The sequence below is a fragment of the Rhinolophus sinicus genome, chromosome 6 (assembly GCF_057876585.1).
Source record: "Rhinolophus sinicus isolate RSI-liver-muscle chromosome 6, RSI-T2T, whole genome shotgun sequence".
Taxonomy (NCBI): Eukaryota; Metazoa; Chordata; class Mammalia; order Chiroptera; family Rhinolophidae; genus Rhinolophus; species Rhinolophus sinicus.
In genome coordinates this window covers 67,351,002-67,369,895 of record NC_142506.1, presented here as the reverse complement: position 1 = coordinate 67,369,895, position 18,894 = coordinate 67,351,002, and the positions used below count along the sequence as shown (strand labels likewise).

Here is an 18,894-nt window from a genome sequence, read left to right as displayed (position 1 = left end):
TGCTTATTTTTTTCAAATGACAATTGATATTTTACCCACAAAAGTGAGTATACTTCCTTCAGGTATGTTTGGGATTTTCAGTGAATATCTATAACGAATCTATTTTTATTTAAAATGAAAACATAGTTTATTTGTGACATCCTTTATCTTAGCCTGGGGAGAAATAAAATCACCATTGTTCGACTCCAATAAAAACAGAATATAGAATGGTTTATAAAAGTTAGATTTCTTTAACGAAGAAAAAAATCTAAAGCCCCACTAATCTGGTGGCAGTAGTCAGTATCAGAAAAGGTTCTTTTCTCCACAAACATTTATCAACTAGTAAACTTGGGAAAATCGTGTTTTCTGAAAGACTAATTTTCAACACTGTGATCAGAAAAAAAGACCCTGCTGACTTTTTCTGCTCTCGTAACCAAATGTTGTAGACATCAGTCCAAACTTTGCTTTCCCAGAAAAAGATCAATCAAAATATTTATTCTCAATATCAATACACATATAAGCGACAGGTGTAAAATGACTTAACCATCTTATGGTGAGATTAAAATGTTCTGAGAGCATAAGAAACAGATCGTCCAATTGAAGCAAAACGGATTTCCCCTCCCAAATTCGGTCCCCTTGCCTCGTGAATGTCACTGTTACTAACTGATAGAGGTGTGCCACCTGGAACAATTTCTAGTCACAGGATGTGGCTGCCTCACCTTCCTTTTTTTTTTTTTTTTTTTTAGATTTTTATTTGAAAAAAAACTACAGCTAACATACATTATATCAGTTACAGGTGTACACCCTAGTTATTCAACATTTATGTCTCCATCTGGCAGAACATAACCAACCTGTGTGAGCTCTCGGCTCTCACTTTAGAGCCACTAAACTCTCCCTGAGCACCTGCCCCACCTCCATGATGTGCATTTCTCGTAAAACCATAAGTTGGGCAACTTCCTCAGGGAACTTGGGCCAGTGCCTGGCAGCAAAGTGACCCCGCAGTGGGCAGCAGAGGTCATCTGACTAGCTCTCCGGTCTGGCATCCAGGGCTAGACACAAGTTTCTGATGTCCCTTCGTAACTCCTGCACAGACACTGTGTCTATATTATGCTTCCACCTGCTACTGGCAGGTGTCTGGATCCAATGGGAAAATGTGAGGGTGGAAGAGGGAAAGAAAGAGAAGCAACGAGCTCTCTTAATTTAAAAACTGAGGTTGATAGGTGTCTCTCTTTCTTCCATGTGCCAAGGATGCAAACACATCTGCGACCCTTTCCACTGTGAAACATTTAACATTTGTTCTAGCAGATCTTGTCGGAACCAACCGGACCACACTGCTGAAATCATCTTAGAAAGAACACCTAGGATTTAAAGTGAGTCCCCATTCAACTATGAAACAACGACCAAATTGTTGGGCCCCTTGGCACAACTGGTAAATACATAGGTCATTCTTACTGGAAAAGAATCATGCCACTTACAGGGAATGAATTTTTATGCTGTTTTGTTAAGCCTTCTTGGACCTTTCTAATATTTAATATCTTGTTGCTACCAGAAAATTCTCACCTGTGAGAATTTAAGTTTCTAAAAATTATCCGATGTCCCCTTTGGTCACTGGGGCCGGAACCCAACAAACTTTATAGTAAACAATGCTTCGTGAGTATTTTCAGTAACGAAGTGTCCAAGAATCAACCACATCATCTAGAAGAGCACTGTATTACTGCAGGGTGAGTCCTAAAGAAATGAGTTCTACTATAGCAGCCGCTGTCCAGGAAGGAAGTGAGGGCTGACAGTTTTGCCCTTAAGGGACATTTCAAAACACCTCAAGTCATTTTTGGTTGCCGTGACAGTGGGGGAGGAGGGGATGGAAGGTGTGCGACTGCATAGAGTTTGTAGAGGCCAGCGATGCTGCTAGATGTCCTACAAGGCACAGGACCACCAATTATCTAGCCCAAAAGGTCAATCAGGCCGAGGCTAGGAAACTGGACTAAGCCATTCCTTTCGCTGAAAAAGGAATGGAGGCGTGAAGAAGTCAAATAACTGATTCAATAGCACACATCAGACTCTAAGTCTAGTGAAAGTGAATCAGTGATAGAGTTAGGATGCAAACTTTGTCCCTGAATGTCTCATCTGATACTCATTTCATCGTATGAGACAAAATAGGTACATCCCTCGTGATGTCCAGGAGGACTTCTGGGACAAATGCCCTCATTTTGGGGGTAATACAGGACAAATTATTAAGTGTGCCTGAGGGCCAGCTCTCTTCCCATCTGGAAAACAGACTAGTTGAAATAGATGATTTCTAAGGTGTCTTTTTTTCTCTGCTATTGTATTATTGTGTAACTAACGATGCTTCCATTATAGAAGTCTCCAAATACCCCGAATTCCCTTTCTCTCTTTAGACTTCTTCTCTAGGAACCCTAAACCAAATAAAAGCAGGAAATATTGCTGCCAATTAAAAAAAAAAAAAAAAGTGTCTTGAACAATACTTGACTCTCAGTAAATAGAGAAGAACAGACTAAAATTCAAATGTGCTACCTAAAAATAAAGAAACAAGAATAAGGCCACCCTCATTGTCGCCTGCTTTAGTAAGAAGACAAGTTCTTCTGGTCCTTTTACATCCTGTGTGTATAGTAACTTATTTGGACTATATGCATGCAATGTAAAGACTGGAAAAATAAAAGAAAATCTGCCATGCAAACAGCAAAGAGTTGTTACTGAATTGATTGAATTGGTTTGACAGATACAACCCATTGGTAAACTTCCTGAGATAAAAGCCATCCAAACTATTCATAGACCTGTAATTCAGCCTTAGGAATTTTAATATTGTAGACAGAAGAATTTGATAACTGTTTAAAATGTTCACTTTAATGCTTATGTATTTAGAGTAAGAGAGGGACCGAAGCTGCTTGGTATGTGCTGTGAGTTTTAGACGAAGGACTTCAGTGGAGTAACGGCTACAATTGAAAAACAGGGCAATAGAGAAAAAGAGAAAATGCAGCTAGTACCTTAACCTGTGTACATAAATTTGGGGGGTTCCATATAACTTGTAAGTCCTCATTTTAAATCTTCTTTCATTACAAAATAAGAGAATACGATTTTAGATGTCAGATTAGTTCATTCCACTACCTAAATCTTTTTCAATCAGAAGAAATTAAGCTATCAGTTTCTTTTTGACACAGAAAGAATTTTAATCTCACCCATGTGCCATCATTATTGTTCACCTCTGGACCTTTTAACAAAGTTTTGATGGATCTTAAATCAATTAACACTATAAAGGAGAACATCTGTGGTCCTAATACTTTTTCAGCCTCTTCATATTGTTTCTAAAGGGAATTTAACATGCATTTAATTAAAAAGGCCATTGAGAATTCCATAATTCACTGTGTGCTAAAACAGTAGATATTAAAATCATGTCAACTGTATTAACAGACATGAAGCATGGGTGTCTGTTAGAGAGGATGAATAGAAAAGTCAGGGGAAGGCATGTTTTCTCGTCCATCAAAACCAGATGCTCAACTCATGAAACAGGCTTAGCGTGGAAGGCAGTTTATGGTACCTGATACCCTTAAGAAGTGTCACTTCAGAGAGAATTCATGGATAACAAAAGCCAAAATAGATTCTTAAATGAATTATGCTTTACTTTTATTTGAAAGGAATTATAGTAATTATTTTCTAATTCAAATATGGACTGGAATCATGGATAAATTAAGATAAGAGACACATGGTTTTTTTTCCCCAGAAACACCATTATGTAAATATTTTGATTTAAAATATAAAGGTTACTCTTCAGCAAAAAATAAATCCAAAATAAGCAATTTTTATAGAAACTGAAGTCAAGATGGTACAAAATTGTGGGTTTATGGATTGGACTGATTCTTGTCCTTGGTCTGTTAGCTCTTCAGCAAACACAGACGGTTGTAGGATCATTTGATTATACAACAGGAGTCCACACCAACAGTGAACATTCCACATGTCTGTGCTTAGATTCATTGGTTAATAGGTAAACTGTTTCTTGTTTTCTAAAATCAAGATTTCAACTTGTATTCAGACTCTTAGAATGAAAAAATCAAAAGAGAAGCTAAGCTATTAATACAATGGTAATAACAGAGCCTGTGCTCCTTTAGAGTTTCCCAACTCCTTCAAGATGTGACAACGCTTTATTTTATTTCATTCCATTACGCTTTTTTATGATGTGCGTTCATGTTTGTTCTCTATAGCCAGCCTAAACTCAGAAATGCAAATATTAAAATTTAGTTTAAGACAAGACATTCTATTAAAGATAACCCAAAAAAAAAGAGAGAGAGAGAAAGAAAGAAAGAAAGAGTCACATTGGATTCTTTGAGCATCATGCTTTTTTTTTTTAATTGAGTGATTCAGATGGATGGGAAACATACATACAGTTAAATTGTTGTCCGCAGACAAAACCTTTAGTTTTACAGTGCTCCTGAAAAGTAGAATGTGACAAAACTGGCACAAATTGCACACTTAGCAACTAAAGGTATTTTTATTATTCGTACTCCCCGTCTTTGAAGTACTTCTCTGTGCCTCACTCATTTCACTTGCAGAATTTTGAGGTTCTACCTGCCTTTGATCTCTTACTAGCTGTTCTGACCCTTCTTTCATCCATGCCTTCTAGCTGCTCTCACGGCAAGGCCACCATCTATTCTTAGACCAGGGATAATCTTTCATTTCAAAGGCCTTGGTGGTTTTCTATTGCCGGTTACCCTGAAAATAGCTTCACTCTTTCTCTGTGTGAGAATCTCCCTTTCCTGAACCTGGAGTTGGACTCATGGGTTCCTTCCCTTCTAAAGGTGCCGTGTGTCCAGAAGGCACCACCGCTCTTGACATTTAAATGATGAGACACCCCTTTGATTGAGGGGAAACTTATTCCTCTCATTTGAACTTTATCCTTGAAATAATGGGCAAAAATGAAAAAGTGATATTTGCAGGCATAATTGAGCTAACCCAACTGAAAATGGATTACTTGGGTTTAGGAGGTTTTTCTCTCTCCTGACAACTGACGTACAGCCAGATTTTCAGCACTGCAGCAAATGCTGCTTCCTGGCTCACTGGTACCAGTGCCTACACGTGTGTTTATCTAGTCCCCACACGCTAAGACACTCTTGGCAATAAATCCGTCCTTTTTCTCTCACTCCCTCCCCACAGCCCCCCACCCTTCTCTCTCCCTTTCTCCAGAGCCGAGCTGAACCAGAAGTACTAAACAGCTGCTTTATAGTCTTATGAAAGTAAGCAGGACAGGAAGAGAAAGCCACACCACCTTCTCCTGGACTGAGCCTTTTCAATATGATTGCACCGTTAAAATCACCGTCAATGGCCATAAATTCTGACGTGCTCGTTTTTCCACGGAAGCAAAACACCATCATTGAAAACTAAATATCAATAATGTTTACCTTGCTTCCTATTTTGTTTCAACCATAATTCTCTTTTCCTCTCTGAAGACTAATGACCAGGGGTCGTCTGAACCTTTATTTTAATGCTCTGAGGAATCAGAATGAAAATGTACAGAGAAATCTAGGGCCGGAGAGCAGTGAGGGTGAAACACCTTACCGAGTGCCAGGCATAAGGGATGAGCTCAGTGTCACTTTTTCAATTTTGATACTTAAAATTAGAACAAGGAAAATTACATTGAACTATCCCCTTTTAGGATACGATGATCAGTACAGTTTATGATAAATATTGGGGAACACACGAACAAATTTCTTTATGTTAAAGCCAAGCGCAAGCTAGACTCCGTAATGAGTTGTATATTTATGCCAAATGAGACCACATTTATATCAGAGGTTGACAAACAGTGACTGGCACGTGGGATCCTATTTTGCTTGTTAACAACTGCTTTCCTTATTAACTAACCACCAGCTACTATAAAACCAACTTGCTCTAAATCTATATCTCTTTTAAGGTAACTACCCAAACCAGAAATTAAAATTTTATATACCTATGTTCCCAAAAGAACAAACCTCTGTTTGTATGCTGTGTAATTATCTAGGCTACTAGGTCCTACCTAACATAAGCCTAAGTGATAACCAATTATTTTTTAAATTTATTCAAGAAACAAAAGATTTAAAATTTGATTTAGAAACAAGCCATTTATGTAACTAATTAACTCGCAACAAACCTGTTCAAGCATCTGCTTCAATAGTATTTTAAAGTATGTTTATCCCTATACATCAAAACAAAATATACAACCCAAGGGACTCGACAGAGAATTGCCTTTTGCAGACATTTCTAGTTAAATGTCTAATCATTAGTCTCTCAATATCTTTTACATAGCTTTCATTAAAACAAATTATCTTGTTGTACCTTTCTTTTCTTAGTAGCTAAGCTAGCAAGATATATATATACGTATATATGATATTTAATTTTTCCAAATACTGTTATAAATTCCTTCATATTTACTTCCTTGATAATATTAAAGTTAAGTAAGGGTATCTAACAATAATTGGTATGTTCACAACCACTGTCCAATCAACCTTTCAAGATGAGACATGAATTTGGATTTTTATACGGAATTTTCTGGATTCTCTTTTTTCCATCATCCAAAGCAAAATATTTTTCTCCCTCTCCTCTCTGGCTCCCCTTTCTCAGTCTCCTTTCCTGGCTTCTCATCCCAAACCCTCCAAATATGGAGGGTGCCCAGGCTCAGGATGAGGCCCTCTGAACTTGGCCATCTAAACACTCTCCGTACACCATCGTGCTCAGCCCCTTGGCTGTCAGTTCCCCTGTGCATTCTGACTTCCAAATGTATGGCTCCAATCAAGACCTAATGAGCCCTGCACTCCTAATTCCAGTTGGTTTCTAGACCTCTCTGGTTGGGTGTCCAATGAGAATTCAAACATTAATATGGACAAAACAGAACCCTGATTGCCTGGCCTTAATTGGGGTGTTTCCCATCCGAGTTGCTCACTGGAAAAAGAAAGAAAAATGAGTCATTCTGTATCGCTTCCTACTTCCCCTCCACATAGCAAGTTCTCTTCATCTACACAACGCTGCCCTTCCCCCACCTCCACTACCAACTCTTCCGCCCCATCACCCCCTCCTCCCTCCCACGGTTGAACTGGCTTCTAACTGGTCTCCAGGCTTTTGACTCACTTCCAGTCTATTCTCCTCACAGCAGCCAGGGGAGTGGCTTGAATATAGGAATAAAATTAGGTCATTCCCTGCTGAAAAAGTCCAAATGGCTTCTTCCCACTACACTTAGGGGAGAGACAAATGCTTTCCATTTCCCACAAGGCCCCATGCCCTCTGCTTATCTCGCCACCTTCTCCACGCACCACGGCTCAGCACCATCCAGCAGGCACCTGCCCTCCTTTCTCTGCCTGGAACCCGCCAATTTTTTGCTTCTCTCTGAAGGTCCTTTGCACCTGCGAGTTCCTCTTCACATGAATCTTTACTTTCTTGTCAGCCAACAAGTACCTTAATGACACCTCTTCAAAGAGGCCTGCTTGATTGCTCTGCCTGATGGGCCATTCACCACCACCCCCAAACTGGCCAGTTCCTACCCTATCATTGTGTTTCATTTCATGGCACCAGTCAGTATTTGAAAATTTCTCAATTATCTCTAGGTTTTCTTGTTTGTTTTCTCTCTTGCTAAGATGTAACCTTCACAGAAGTTGGTACCTTTCGGTTGTATTTACCGCTGTGTCTGCACTTTGTGTAGTTCCTGGCACATAGTAGGAGCTCCATGAACAGCAGGTGGATCAATGAGTCAATCGTCTCATGTAATAGCTACTGCCATTATTCCCATTGCACAGAGGAGGAGACTGAGGGTCTGAAAGGTTAATTCCCTAATGTTTCATGATTGGAAAGCTTAGAGTGGAATCCAGGCAAGATAAAAGTAGAGCTTGTCTGCATCCAACATTTCTAGAATTATGTCTTCAGATTATTTTTATCAGCTTTCTGGCCCTTTTCTTCTATTTAGTGACTTCCCTCAGATCATTACTTCCTCTCAAAGCCAAAACTCGGAACTGATATCTTCTGTTTTGTTTATTTTTTCTTAGCCATTATATTAATATATCTTGATCATAGCTAAAGTATTAATACGTAAATTCAGAAAATAAAAGTGTGGATCCCTGAAAAGTAGAAAAAGACTTTGAGTGTATTAGAAATAAATTATAATCTTCACTTAGAAACCAAAAGGGGATTTGGAAACCTAAGGCTAAGAAGTGAAAGTAGAATATTTGGCCTAAATTATCCAATCGGCAACTCACATTCATCATAGCAACCAAACAATAAACAATTTTTTTCTTTCCTTCCCTTTAAGTTATAGCCAATTTGTTTTGGAGTGGAAATGTAAGCGAGCTCCCACCTGATTCATTGAACATGTCTCCTGAATGACTATGAAAAGATTATCTGGTGTGTACATTTCCTGGAATAAGATAAGAACCTCAGTGTTTTCCATGATCAAAGTGTTGAATAAAGGTCAAATTACTTCCCTTCCACTTCAAAAACAACAACAACAAAAAATCTAGAAACTTTGGTAAATTATTCAATAGCTTTCACTTTATGTCACATCAAAAACCAGTTAGGCGGGGGGAAGTCCATTCTTTCCATCAGAGACCCCGTGTGTGTTCTGTGACCCTCCTTTCCAAGATGATGGGAACACACCACCTCTGCATTATTCATGTGGCATCGGCATTCAGAGCACAGGAAAATGAATCAAAGATGTCTTTGCTTTTTATAGGGGACCCATGGTCTCAGCTGCCTTAGGTTTTGCTACAGAAATGGAAGGCGATCAGGGCACAGTGGCTCACCCGTGTAGCTGAATCAGGTGGCCAGGGCTTAAATGTATGTTCCACGCAAGTTACCTCTGAGAAAGTACGAACGACCCTCCACTCTTGGCGTGATTTGCCCACCATCATGAGGTCATGTCCTCAATTACCTGGTCATTAAGCTGACCACTAAGAAGGCTGAGTAACCCAGTGGGGAAAGAATAAACCTAGAATCAGATCCAGGGCAAAATCTCAGCCCTCACCCCCCAACTCCAACTCCTTATTAGCTGGTGACCTTGAAACATCACCAAAAAGAGCTATGGATTTCTATTTTATTTTCCATTTAAACCACGAACCAAACCAACCAAAATGCATTGGGGCTATCGGCTAGTTCCTCTTCCCTTCGAGCACCTTGATTTATCAACACCTAATAATAGTCTGCACCGCTTAGTATCACTCTAGAATCTCCATCGCCGAAAGCCTGCAGAGGAAATCTGTTTGGAGCAGGGCCTTGGTGTAGGCTGGCAAGAAGAGAGTTTCTACTTAAACTGTGTATTATATGTAGATTTAAAAATAATTTTTTATTGATAATTTGTAAAAATAGAGAATGCAAACAATTATCTGCAGATCATATATATATATTATATATATATATATATATATATATATATATATATATATATATATATATAATATATATATGATTACTTTTTGGAGGAAGCTTATGGAGAATTTGGAAGATTTAAAACCCTGTCTCCAAGCAGCCGTTGCCTCAGGAATAGAGGATCATAGAGGCTGTGGTATCCCCAGCTCGTGGATCATGGGAAACTCTCCTAAACGGTTGCTCATGGAATGAATCCATGAACAAGTACATAGATTCAGCTAAGCTAATGAAATGAAGCCCTCAGAAAGTTTTCAGGTGATGGGTGTTGGGAACCTGTGAGAATTTCTATTTGCCTCCTTATTCATTTCTGTATTTCTCAAATTGCCTAGAATAATCATGGTTTACTCAGGAAAAAACTTGGGATATGCAATTTTGTACACAGCACATGATCACAAGAGGCAAAGTAGGAGGGAAGACAGAAAAAGGAAATGTTAGCAAGGATTTTGAGCAATATTTTTTCTTTCTCCTGAAATTTCTATTTCCTGAAATTTTCTGTGATGGAGAAATTTAATCATGAGAAATTCACTTAAGTAACAACAACAACAAAAGGACAGACCTGAAACTGATTTTGTGTGTGTGTGTGTGAGTTGTTAAGTGTTTTCTACATACAAAATTGGGTTACACTGACAGGCCATCCATTCATTTAACCAAGAAGCGCCCAGGATGAGCTGGTACTCACTGGTCGATAAGCAGAGAGACCCAGTGAGAGCAGATGTGAGCGCCCCAACTGCTGAGAGAGACAGCTACGTGCAGGGACCTCCAAGAGCCCTCTTCATGGGAACATGGCGGCACAGGGACACCTGTCCGGGAGTGAAGGTGTGGAAGGGGAGGGGCTGTCCCTGCGGGAGGGCTGCCCAGAACTAAACTTTGAAGAGCAATTATAACTTGCCCAGTTCAAAGAAAGATGTGGAGGAAAGAAACAACAGGGTGGCCAACCGTTTGGAGACCGGAAAACAGTCTAGTTTTAGGAAAATGCACGTTACAACAAGAGCATATAAAATATGTCACAAAGGGATGAGAGAGCTGGAGACATCGAGAGGGATTAAATTAGAACTGTGTACCATGGAATAGCTAGTATTTTTTCTAAATTCAGAGACCAAATAGGATGTTCTGACGCCTTATTTTTGACCCCGCCCACCATTGAAAACTGAGAACATTTTAAACTTATTATACGGATGCTTCTCTTTACTTTTTGATCCTCCATTGAGTAAGAAGTTGGCACAAGGTGTGTAAGCTAATCAGAGAATGACATACAAATGAAAAAGAACTAAAATGTAACAATTCTAGACTACACAGCACTCCTCTGAGTGTTTTTAAAGTTTCCGCTGACTGAGAAATAACCACAACTCTCAAAATTTAAAAATGAATCCTGCTAAAGAGCTGTCAATCGCAAAATGAATGTTGCTGATAGATATATCAACACAGTAGAAATTTGAGAATGGCACAGCCTGCTCAATCTAAATTTGACAAAAGTGAAAAATTGCCTTATATAAATTACATTTTACGTTACATTAAAATGGAAAAAAGAAGAAAAGAAACTAGCAATGGTTAACACTGCACACAGGAAATTTTGTTTCTGACTAAATAGAAGAATTAAAACCTTTTTGAAATTTAAGACGTATACTGTTTGCCAAGCAAAATTACACTTATGAAAATCATAACCATAATGGAAAATTCCCAAAGGCATAAGCTATCATCAGCAAAATGATGTGGATAAAAATTCATTCATAAATTTAACAGTAATCATAAAAACAAAATGAAAACTGGCTTTGTTGAACATTAGTTCAGTAAAATAAAAATAAAATGGAAAAATTAGTAACGATTTAGTCAGGTTATATTTAAAAATTATTCAGGGAATTAAATTGGCTTACTAGAATATTTTCCTGTGAAATCTATCCTCAAGGAAAACTCATAAATGTTGGTATATTCTAATTAAATGCTTATTTTCATAAAAGTTGAGTCAACACATCCTTGAGATCAAAGTCACGGGGCCAGTGCGTTCCCTAGGCCACAGGAAGCCATTGAAGGAGGGATGGGCATAGGTGAGCTTTACCTTTCACAGAGGTCATCCAGGAGGGGTGGGTAGGACACGGTAGAGAGTGAAGGGAGGCAAGATTTGAGACAATCAGATGTGTTGTTACAATCAGATGTGATTAGAATCCTAGCAGAGTTGGGAAAGGGGATGGATTTACAAACTATTTAAAAAGACTCCAGACTATCCTGAAAGATCCCTAAAACGGGGTACAAAGTTAAAAGAACGCGAGTATCTCTAAGGGTGTATTCCTCTGCAGCTCTCATCCTCAGAGTACTTCCAAGGGGCAGGTGTCATGTGTGATCGTGTTCCAATGGGAGAGAGCTCTGTGCTCTGATCTCATGAGGTCAAATAAAGCGAAAATAAAATTATAGCTTTGCAGAGTATCTCAAGGTTTTCAAAGCATTTTCACAAATATGACCCCTTTGAATGCCCGCGACACTTCATAGATGAGGAAAGTGTATCTCAGAGGTGGGAAATGGTTTGGGTCAAGATCGTACAATTCGTTGAATTAAATTTTCAAAATGGTTTTCTCTCCAAATGCCATGGTATCCTCCAACCGGAATGGCTCCTGACTCATTTCCCATAATGCTTAATACTCCTTTTATCAGTAAACAAATAACTGGAGGGGGGGGTTGTTTTTGTTTTTACTTTAAGGGGAGATATTTAAAATAGAGCAAACACACCTATTGCCATGATATCTTCTCTTTGATGTTATCTCTTAACATCAGTTATTTATATAGGTTTCTTTAATCTATTTTCATGGCCATCAGATTTGAATATGGTTTTTGTTTTATTTACAATACAGATGATTTCTTCTTGTCTATCAGTCATTTTCGTCCTTATCAGCTTTTATTTCCTAATAAGATGATTCTGACCTGACGTGCACTCAGCTCTTGGTAGCAGATCACTGTTTTGGAGGTTTGATGACTTTCTTCCTGTTGCTCGCATTTTGGTTCAAAGTAATTTTTAAAATATATGGGCGGCAATCAATTTTACTTAAATATCATTGCATGGAGTGACCACTTTATTACCCATGCAATATATATATATACAGGAGAAATTGAAGTTTTAGTAAAGTAACTTTTTCACTTTAGAGACTTGTGTCTTATTTTTAGCAAGAAAGAAATGCTTAATCTTTAAAAATTGTACAGCTAAGCATCATGGGAGATGTTTGAGTTGGGGTCCTCAGTAAAGAATCTAAGAAGAACATTGATAATATTGCTTATTACTTTTTCAGAAGTGAATCAATACTATGAATGGACACAGAAGATGCTTATGTATTTCACTAACATTGACTTTATGTATATTTATGCTTGTCCCGGCTGAAGGAGTAGAAAAGTTTTTGCTTCTTTTTTTTTTCTCTTGTTTTTGTTGTGGTTCCTGAACACACAATACTCTGCTAAAAATAGTCATTCCCCAGACTGAAATTGAAGTAGCACACTGACATACTAAAAATTTTAGGTGATAATTTGATATTTTCTACTGTAAATACTGGTTAGGGCCATGTACACTAAATCTAATAGTTACCATAATTTTTATTTCTGCATACTTCAGTGTTATGTAGAAAGAGATGGCAATCACAGATATTGCTAAACGAACAGCCTGCACATTTCGTTTTCTTCATTCCTCCTTCCCTAAACAGCACTATGTTTATGTATGTGCTAGTCCTTTGTTAACAGGCAACTAGTATGGGCGTCGATTACTGATGAAGTTATTTAGACTAGAGTGAAATGAAGCTTAAGCAGAGACTCAGTTCGATTTCCATTCCAATTTTCTCCTGTGTAAATAGGCCTATAAACATACAAGATGGCTGGAAAAAATCAGAGATCTGGAGCAACGCCGGAAGTCTCCCTCTGCACCAAGACGACGTACACACACGTGGTCTGAACTCTAAACCTTGCCTACATGAACTCTGGGCTTCCACCAATGAAATTAGTCTACCTGAGTGCAAATTGCTATTCTTGGTCCACTCAGATGGAAATCCATTATCCCTTTATGGAGTAGGAAACGATGCCCGGACTCTCTACAAACTTCTCTGTGCACCAAGCAACATGCAGCATGTTTCATCTTCCCTGTGGCCTTGGAGCCAGCCCCCTGGCACGAGCATCAGTGCCCAGGCCGGTACCGGCGAGGCTGGACCTGAATTTGTCTTGTCCCACTGCTAGCAGCGTATCTCCCTCCCCATTCCTCACTGTTCTTCCTATTGGCATCTGTGTCAGAAGAACAAACTGACCCACCAGATGAAGTGTCATTCGTGTGACTATCCAAAGAGTAGGTGAAGGAAAACCTTGTTTAGGAACAGCATTGTTGAACTATGGATTTTTAAGGTGCCAGCGAATCTTTCCGGATGAGAGGTAAAATGGGGAGAAGAAAAAAATAGAAAAAAACAGACAAAGCCTATAAAGACCCACATCCAAAATTATTTTGATAAAATGGTCCTACTGCCTCCATCCTCCCTCTTTGCCTCTGACTCATTTTTCGTCTCATGTTTCTCCCGCCTTCTGTCCTCCCTTTCTGAAATTTTTCTTGTCCGTCTCCTCCTTCTCTTCCATTATTATAATCTGCAGTTTTGTTAAAACAAACAAACAAACAAAACATCCCTTATTTTTCCAGTGCCTGGTAAGAAATCAGGTACACATGACACCAAAAAAGCATAAGACATAATTTCTGCTGTCAGGTAAGTTACAACGGCAGTAAGTAAAGAAAGAATAAAAATACCACCATCAACAACCACCAATGGAAACAACATGTGAAAAACCCCAAGGAAAGGTGGTAAAAGTGTAAAATTTCAGTGGCAAAATTTTGTGGCAAGAGTGATAGAAGAGAATATTCGAGAGGAAATAAGATTTGCACAGAGCCTTAGTGGGCAGCCGTGAGGAAGTGTAGAGGGGGTGTTGAAACTGCCTCCTGCGTCGTCTGTTTTAATCAGTCACAGAAGAGAAAGAAAAAAAAGATGCCTGCCCAGCTCTCAGCTGGTCAGAGGACTGTTGCTCTGGCAAGGAGTTCAGAATGCACAGCAAAAGCAGTGAGCAGACATCAGTTATTTCCCCCCTTTTATCTTACAATTTCGAGCTATAGAGTGTGGAAAGAAACGGATGAGACCCCAGACAGAGGAAGAACCTATTCTAATACCCCAGGTGGAAATGATAAGGCCATGAATTCAGGAGATGAGGAAAGCAGAAAACGATTTTATAGATGTTTAGAAAGTAAATTAGAGGACTTGGGGAGCCTTTACATATATATATTTCAGAATATATGTATATATTTTGCAAACACAAAACGAGATGAAGCTTAGAAAAGAAGGCAGGTGCCCCACTTATGAGGGATGAGTCAGGAGATGGAAAATTGGGCTCATCAACACGGAGGACGGAACTAGAAGAAGCTCTGAGAGTAGGAAACACGAAGGCAACTGGCCAAGAATGGAAGCCTGTAGAACCCCAATATTTAAATGTAGACAAACGTGGAGAACCAGCAGACAGATGGTAGATGTGTGTGTGTGTTATGTAACTACATAAAAATATGCTCATTTATTTCTATATAAGTATGTATTTATAATACACACATACATATACATTTATATATGTGTGTATTATGAATACATATGCTTGTGTGTACTATGTAACTAGTGTATATAACACACTAGTATGTATGTGCGATTCCTATGTACATGAACAGAGTAGAAATACCTACGAGTATATCCCACACTAGTTCATTGTTACTGGTGAGAGAATGTCACGTGACCCAGAACACGGACAAGACCCAGCTCAAGCCAACCAACCTGCCCCTGTGCCTCCTAACGTAGAAAGACCCGTGACCCCACCTTACCTTTCCTCTAATAAAATGCATTCTAAATTCCCGTAATGAGAAGGGTCTCAGGCAGGTTTGTATTGGGAAAATACTTTTTTTTAAAAAAATCAATAAATAATCATACTGACAAATCTCTACATTGCAGAGTATTTAGAACATAAAAGGATTGCTTATGAAGTTCAATTCATAATTTGTTTTGAACACCTGTGATGTGCAAGGCATACTCCATGTTTGCAACCTGAGGTGTTTCCTCTTCATGTCGATGGCAAAATGAAGAATTAGGTGCAGGAAATGAATCTTAACTGTTATGACTCATAACTCACGTTCTCCAAGCTGTGATGGAGGGATAAAGGTGCCTGAAACCTTATTTAGACCCAGTGAACATTCATCTCTATCTGCATTCTTGAAACCATCATCGTCCCCCAGAGTTAGAGGTTTTAAACAAAGTTTTGGTTTCCAGCTTTCATGGCAAAAAAGCACAGAGCACGGAGATTACCAGTTTTTGTGTAAAACTTACCCCAGCATTGTTGCCCTGACAAAGCTGAACTTCCTTGTATTTTGGAGATGAAGTAACATGTCTGAATTGTGTACATATTTATCCACTGATGTCTCTATGCATTTGGCCCTATTCTTTATATCTTCAGAGTATACCATATAGATTTGATACCCAAAAGTCTAATATTTCCTACAAACATTAAATTTAACACATTAAAATAAAATATATAATCCAACTCATTGGTTGCTAATGAAGAAAAATATATAATTTAAAGCATTAATTAAAAAATAAAGCCTACTAACTTCCCCAATGATACACTGAATCACAAAATGTCTCTCAGAACTTAAATGCATGATAAACAAGATTTGCAGACATAGATGATTGTATCTATTTTTTTCCCCAAAAGTAAGTATATATTATATTTCAGGAAGATTATCAATGCATTTGAGAAAATTGTTTGCTCTTGATTCTTGTGTGAGCAATTGAACTTAAAAACTTGCTCTTTCCAAATAAATCTATGTATCTCCATTTAAATTGATTTCAAGGGTTTTAGATCATTTTATACTCTCAACTTGATTATAAATTCAAGATGTTTCTTACGGTAAAAAACAGTTAACAGACTGAGTTGAAATTTTTATGGTGGTTTGCTCTATGGGCAACAATATTTTCTTATTCCTTGATGCTCTTTCAGAAATGTGTTGCAACGGTTCCTGGGTGGGAACTTTTAATGGAAGTTTACTCTGATGTATAATACACATATGATCACCCTATTAAAAGTGTCATCCTTTATCAGTGGTTTTTGGTTATGATAAACACCCTTACAGGGAGGGTAACTTGCTAAACATTTTGTGTTCTGAGACAACATGGTATACCTATATAAATGGCTTTAATCCATCTTTGTAGTTAAGACACACACACACTATCTCACACTGCTTTGCACACTCCGTGCTTACACTGACCATGTACCACACTCAGGAGGTACCTATACCCTGACGTTCAGAGGAAAGGAGAGCTGTGGACAGTCAGCAAGAAACATTTCTATGTCAATTCCGACAAGCAAAGCTTTTAAAACCAATGTTCTCCTTTTTTTTTTTCTAACTGACTTGAAATGCCTACCAAAATACCATTTCCGTATCCTTCCAATAATAAAAAACAGTGTTTTCATGCTACATCATAAGCAGAAATACTGACTATCAACTTATTAGCTACATTTAATCATCAACCGAAATGTACTCATGTCCCGAACTGAAACTGTTCCCAAAAAAATGCCCATTAAACAGACCCAACAAAGATCTCCAACTTAAAGATCTCCAATTTAAATAGGTACCGAGAGTCCAATTAGTATCTTTTCCTACAGAATACCGCATTTACATGATTGCTGGGTTTACATATTTTTATCTCATCGAGGTTCTGACATGTACCCATCCCCAGGAAGGGCGGTGGCTTCGTAAGAATTTCCAAAGCAAATAAGCATTGAAACTGTTAGTAGGGAACCAAAAACTTCACTTCCAACACATTCTGTGATGAGAATACACAAAAAGTTACTATTTTATGAAGTAGCCAAGTGTATTGTTTGAAACTCTATAGCTAAGTATTCAATAAAATAGTTCACTAGTAATCAAAATTTGAGGAAGCAATCTTCTGGCCGGAAACAGGGAGTGGTTTACAGGCAACCAAAGCCATATTGTGACTTTTAAAAAATTCATAAATTTTCTTAAAAGGATAAATAGTCACTTATTTTGTTGTTAAAATTTCCTTGGACTAAGTTTACGTTTGTATACTTGGAAGGCTTCGGTAACAATGTGGCTTTGCTAATACCCTTGAACAGTCCGTAAACAAAGATACAGATAGACAAGGTTTTCCTTGCGAATTGTGATCCCCCCCCTCCCCAAACATATATGCCTTCTTAAACAGAAACAGTGTATTCTGTCGCGTAGCAAGCCACCTCTCTCTCAACTACAATGCCCTTGAGCAGGTCACAGCCACCTTCATCACTTCCAGTCACCAACCCTTCACTTATTTTTTTGTCCATTTCAAACCGATGGCTATCCACAAGGGAAACAAAAGCCGAGGAAAGGATGATATCCTTGGTCTTACCTGCACCAGACACTCCTATGTCCAGAAGGGCACAGCCAAATATGAGAAGTCTCAGCCACACATGCATGGTCATATCTGCAAATCAGCCGTATTCCTATGACACAGCATGCGTCCTTCTGAAAAGGCAAAATAATGGTTATCTCTGAAAAATTTTTCTCTGTAAAACCAAATCAAAAATAACAGAAATGAATGCATACTCTTCACTGTCGTCTTGTCAGACGGGGAGCAATTTCCTCCTCTGTCACCCTAAGAACAAACCACTTGCTAGTGACACGGGCTGCCAGGCAATGATGTCAGTCAGATTCGGTTTTACTAACTTCTCCAAAGTTAGCAAAGGGTCCTCTTTACAGGAAGTCAAGAAAGTTGTTTAAACTGAGTGCAAAGGCATCTTACTTCCTTACTTCAAGCAACTAGACTTAGTAGGCCTTTTACAAGACTTTTTTCCTTCAAGGAAAATGTTTTTGGAGTATCTAATTAATGCTCCCTTACAGTACTCATTACAAAAAACAAACAAACAAAAAATATATTCTCCCCAAATAATCATTTTCTTAGCTAAAAGGTGAAAACACAAATTTAGCACAGGCATACCAAAAATGGGGGTTGGCAAGATGAGCCACGAGTAGGAAATACCTGTGTATGATTTAAAATGACCAAATGAAGGAATAAATAGCAGCCTATCTGGTTATTTTTGGCAACTGGGACCATTGGCCATGGGGCAGTCAAACCAATTTCCTATGCAAAAGCCCTCTCAGAGAGTTTAGCAGGTTGGTCCCAAATCTTTCACTAATATCCTTGTGGGGCCAGGGATGAAATCAGAATGTCCCTCCACTACAGCAAATCCTGCTTCAAAAAAATCAGTGCTTCTGTGACTTGAGATAGTCTTAGAGCTGCTCGTGAGGGGAAGAATTGCCATAAAAATCAAGAACTATCTTTTACAAAAGTTAACTTTTTTTTCCCCTCTCAGCAATACTTCCCAACCTTCTTGATTAAAAGATACATTAACATACTACAACGCTTTTCGTGATCCTGCTGAGGTCCTTAGTACATCTCTAAATTAGAAAAATGTCTACTGGCAAGAAGCCACTACAGA

General features: G+C 38.5%; 1 protein-coding gene across 5 annotated transcripts in view; it reads right to left on the bottom strand.

Annotated features, from left to right (window-relative positions):
• PTPRC (protein tyrosine phosphatase receptor type C) overlaps positions 1 to 18,156 on the bottom strand; it is a 96,544-nt gene extending 78,388 nt beyond the window's left edge. For all 5 annotated transcript variants that reach the window (XM_019750883.3, XM_019750887.3, XM_019750886.3 and 2 more), the window contains exons 1-2: positions 18,002 to 18,156; positions 17,805 to 17,920 (exon numbers count right to left, since the gene is read on the bottom strand). In XM_019750883.3, coding sequence (XP_019606442.3) covers positions 17,805 to 17,877 — 73 coding nt within the window. In that variant the 5' untranslated portion in view covers positions 17,878 to 17,920; positions 18,002 to 18,156. The remainder of the gene's footprint in view (positions 1 to 17,804; positions 17,921 to 18,001) is intronic.
• Positions 18,157 to 18,894: the final 738 nt, after the last annotated feature.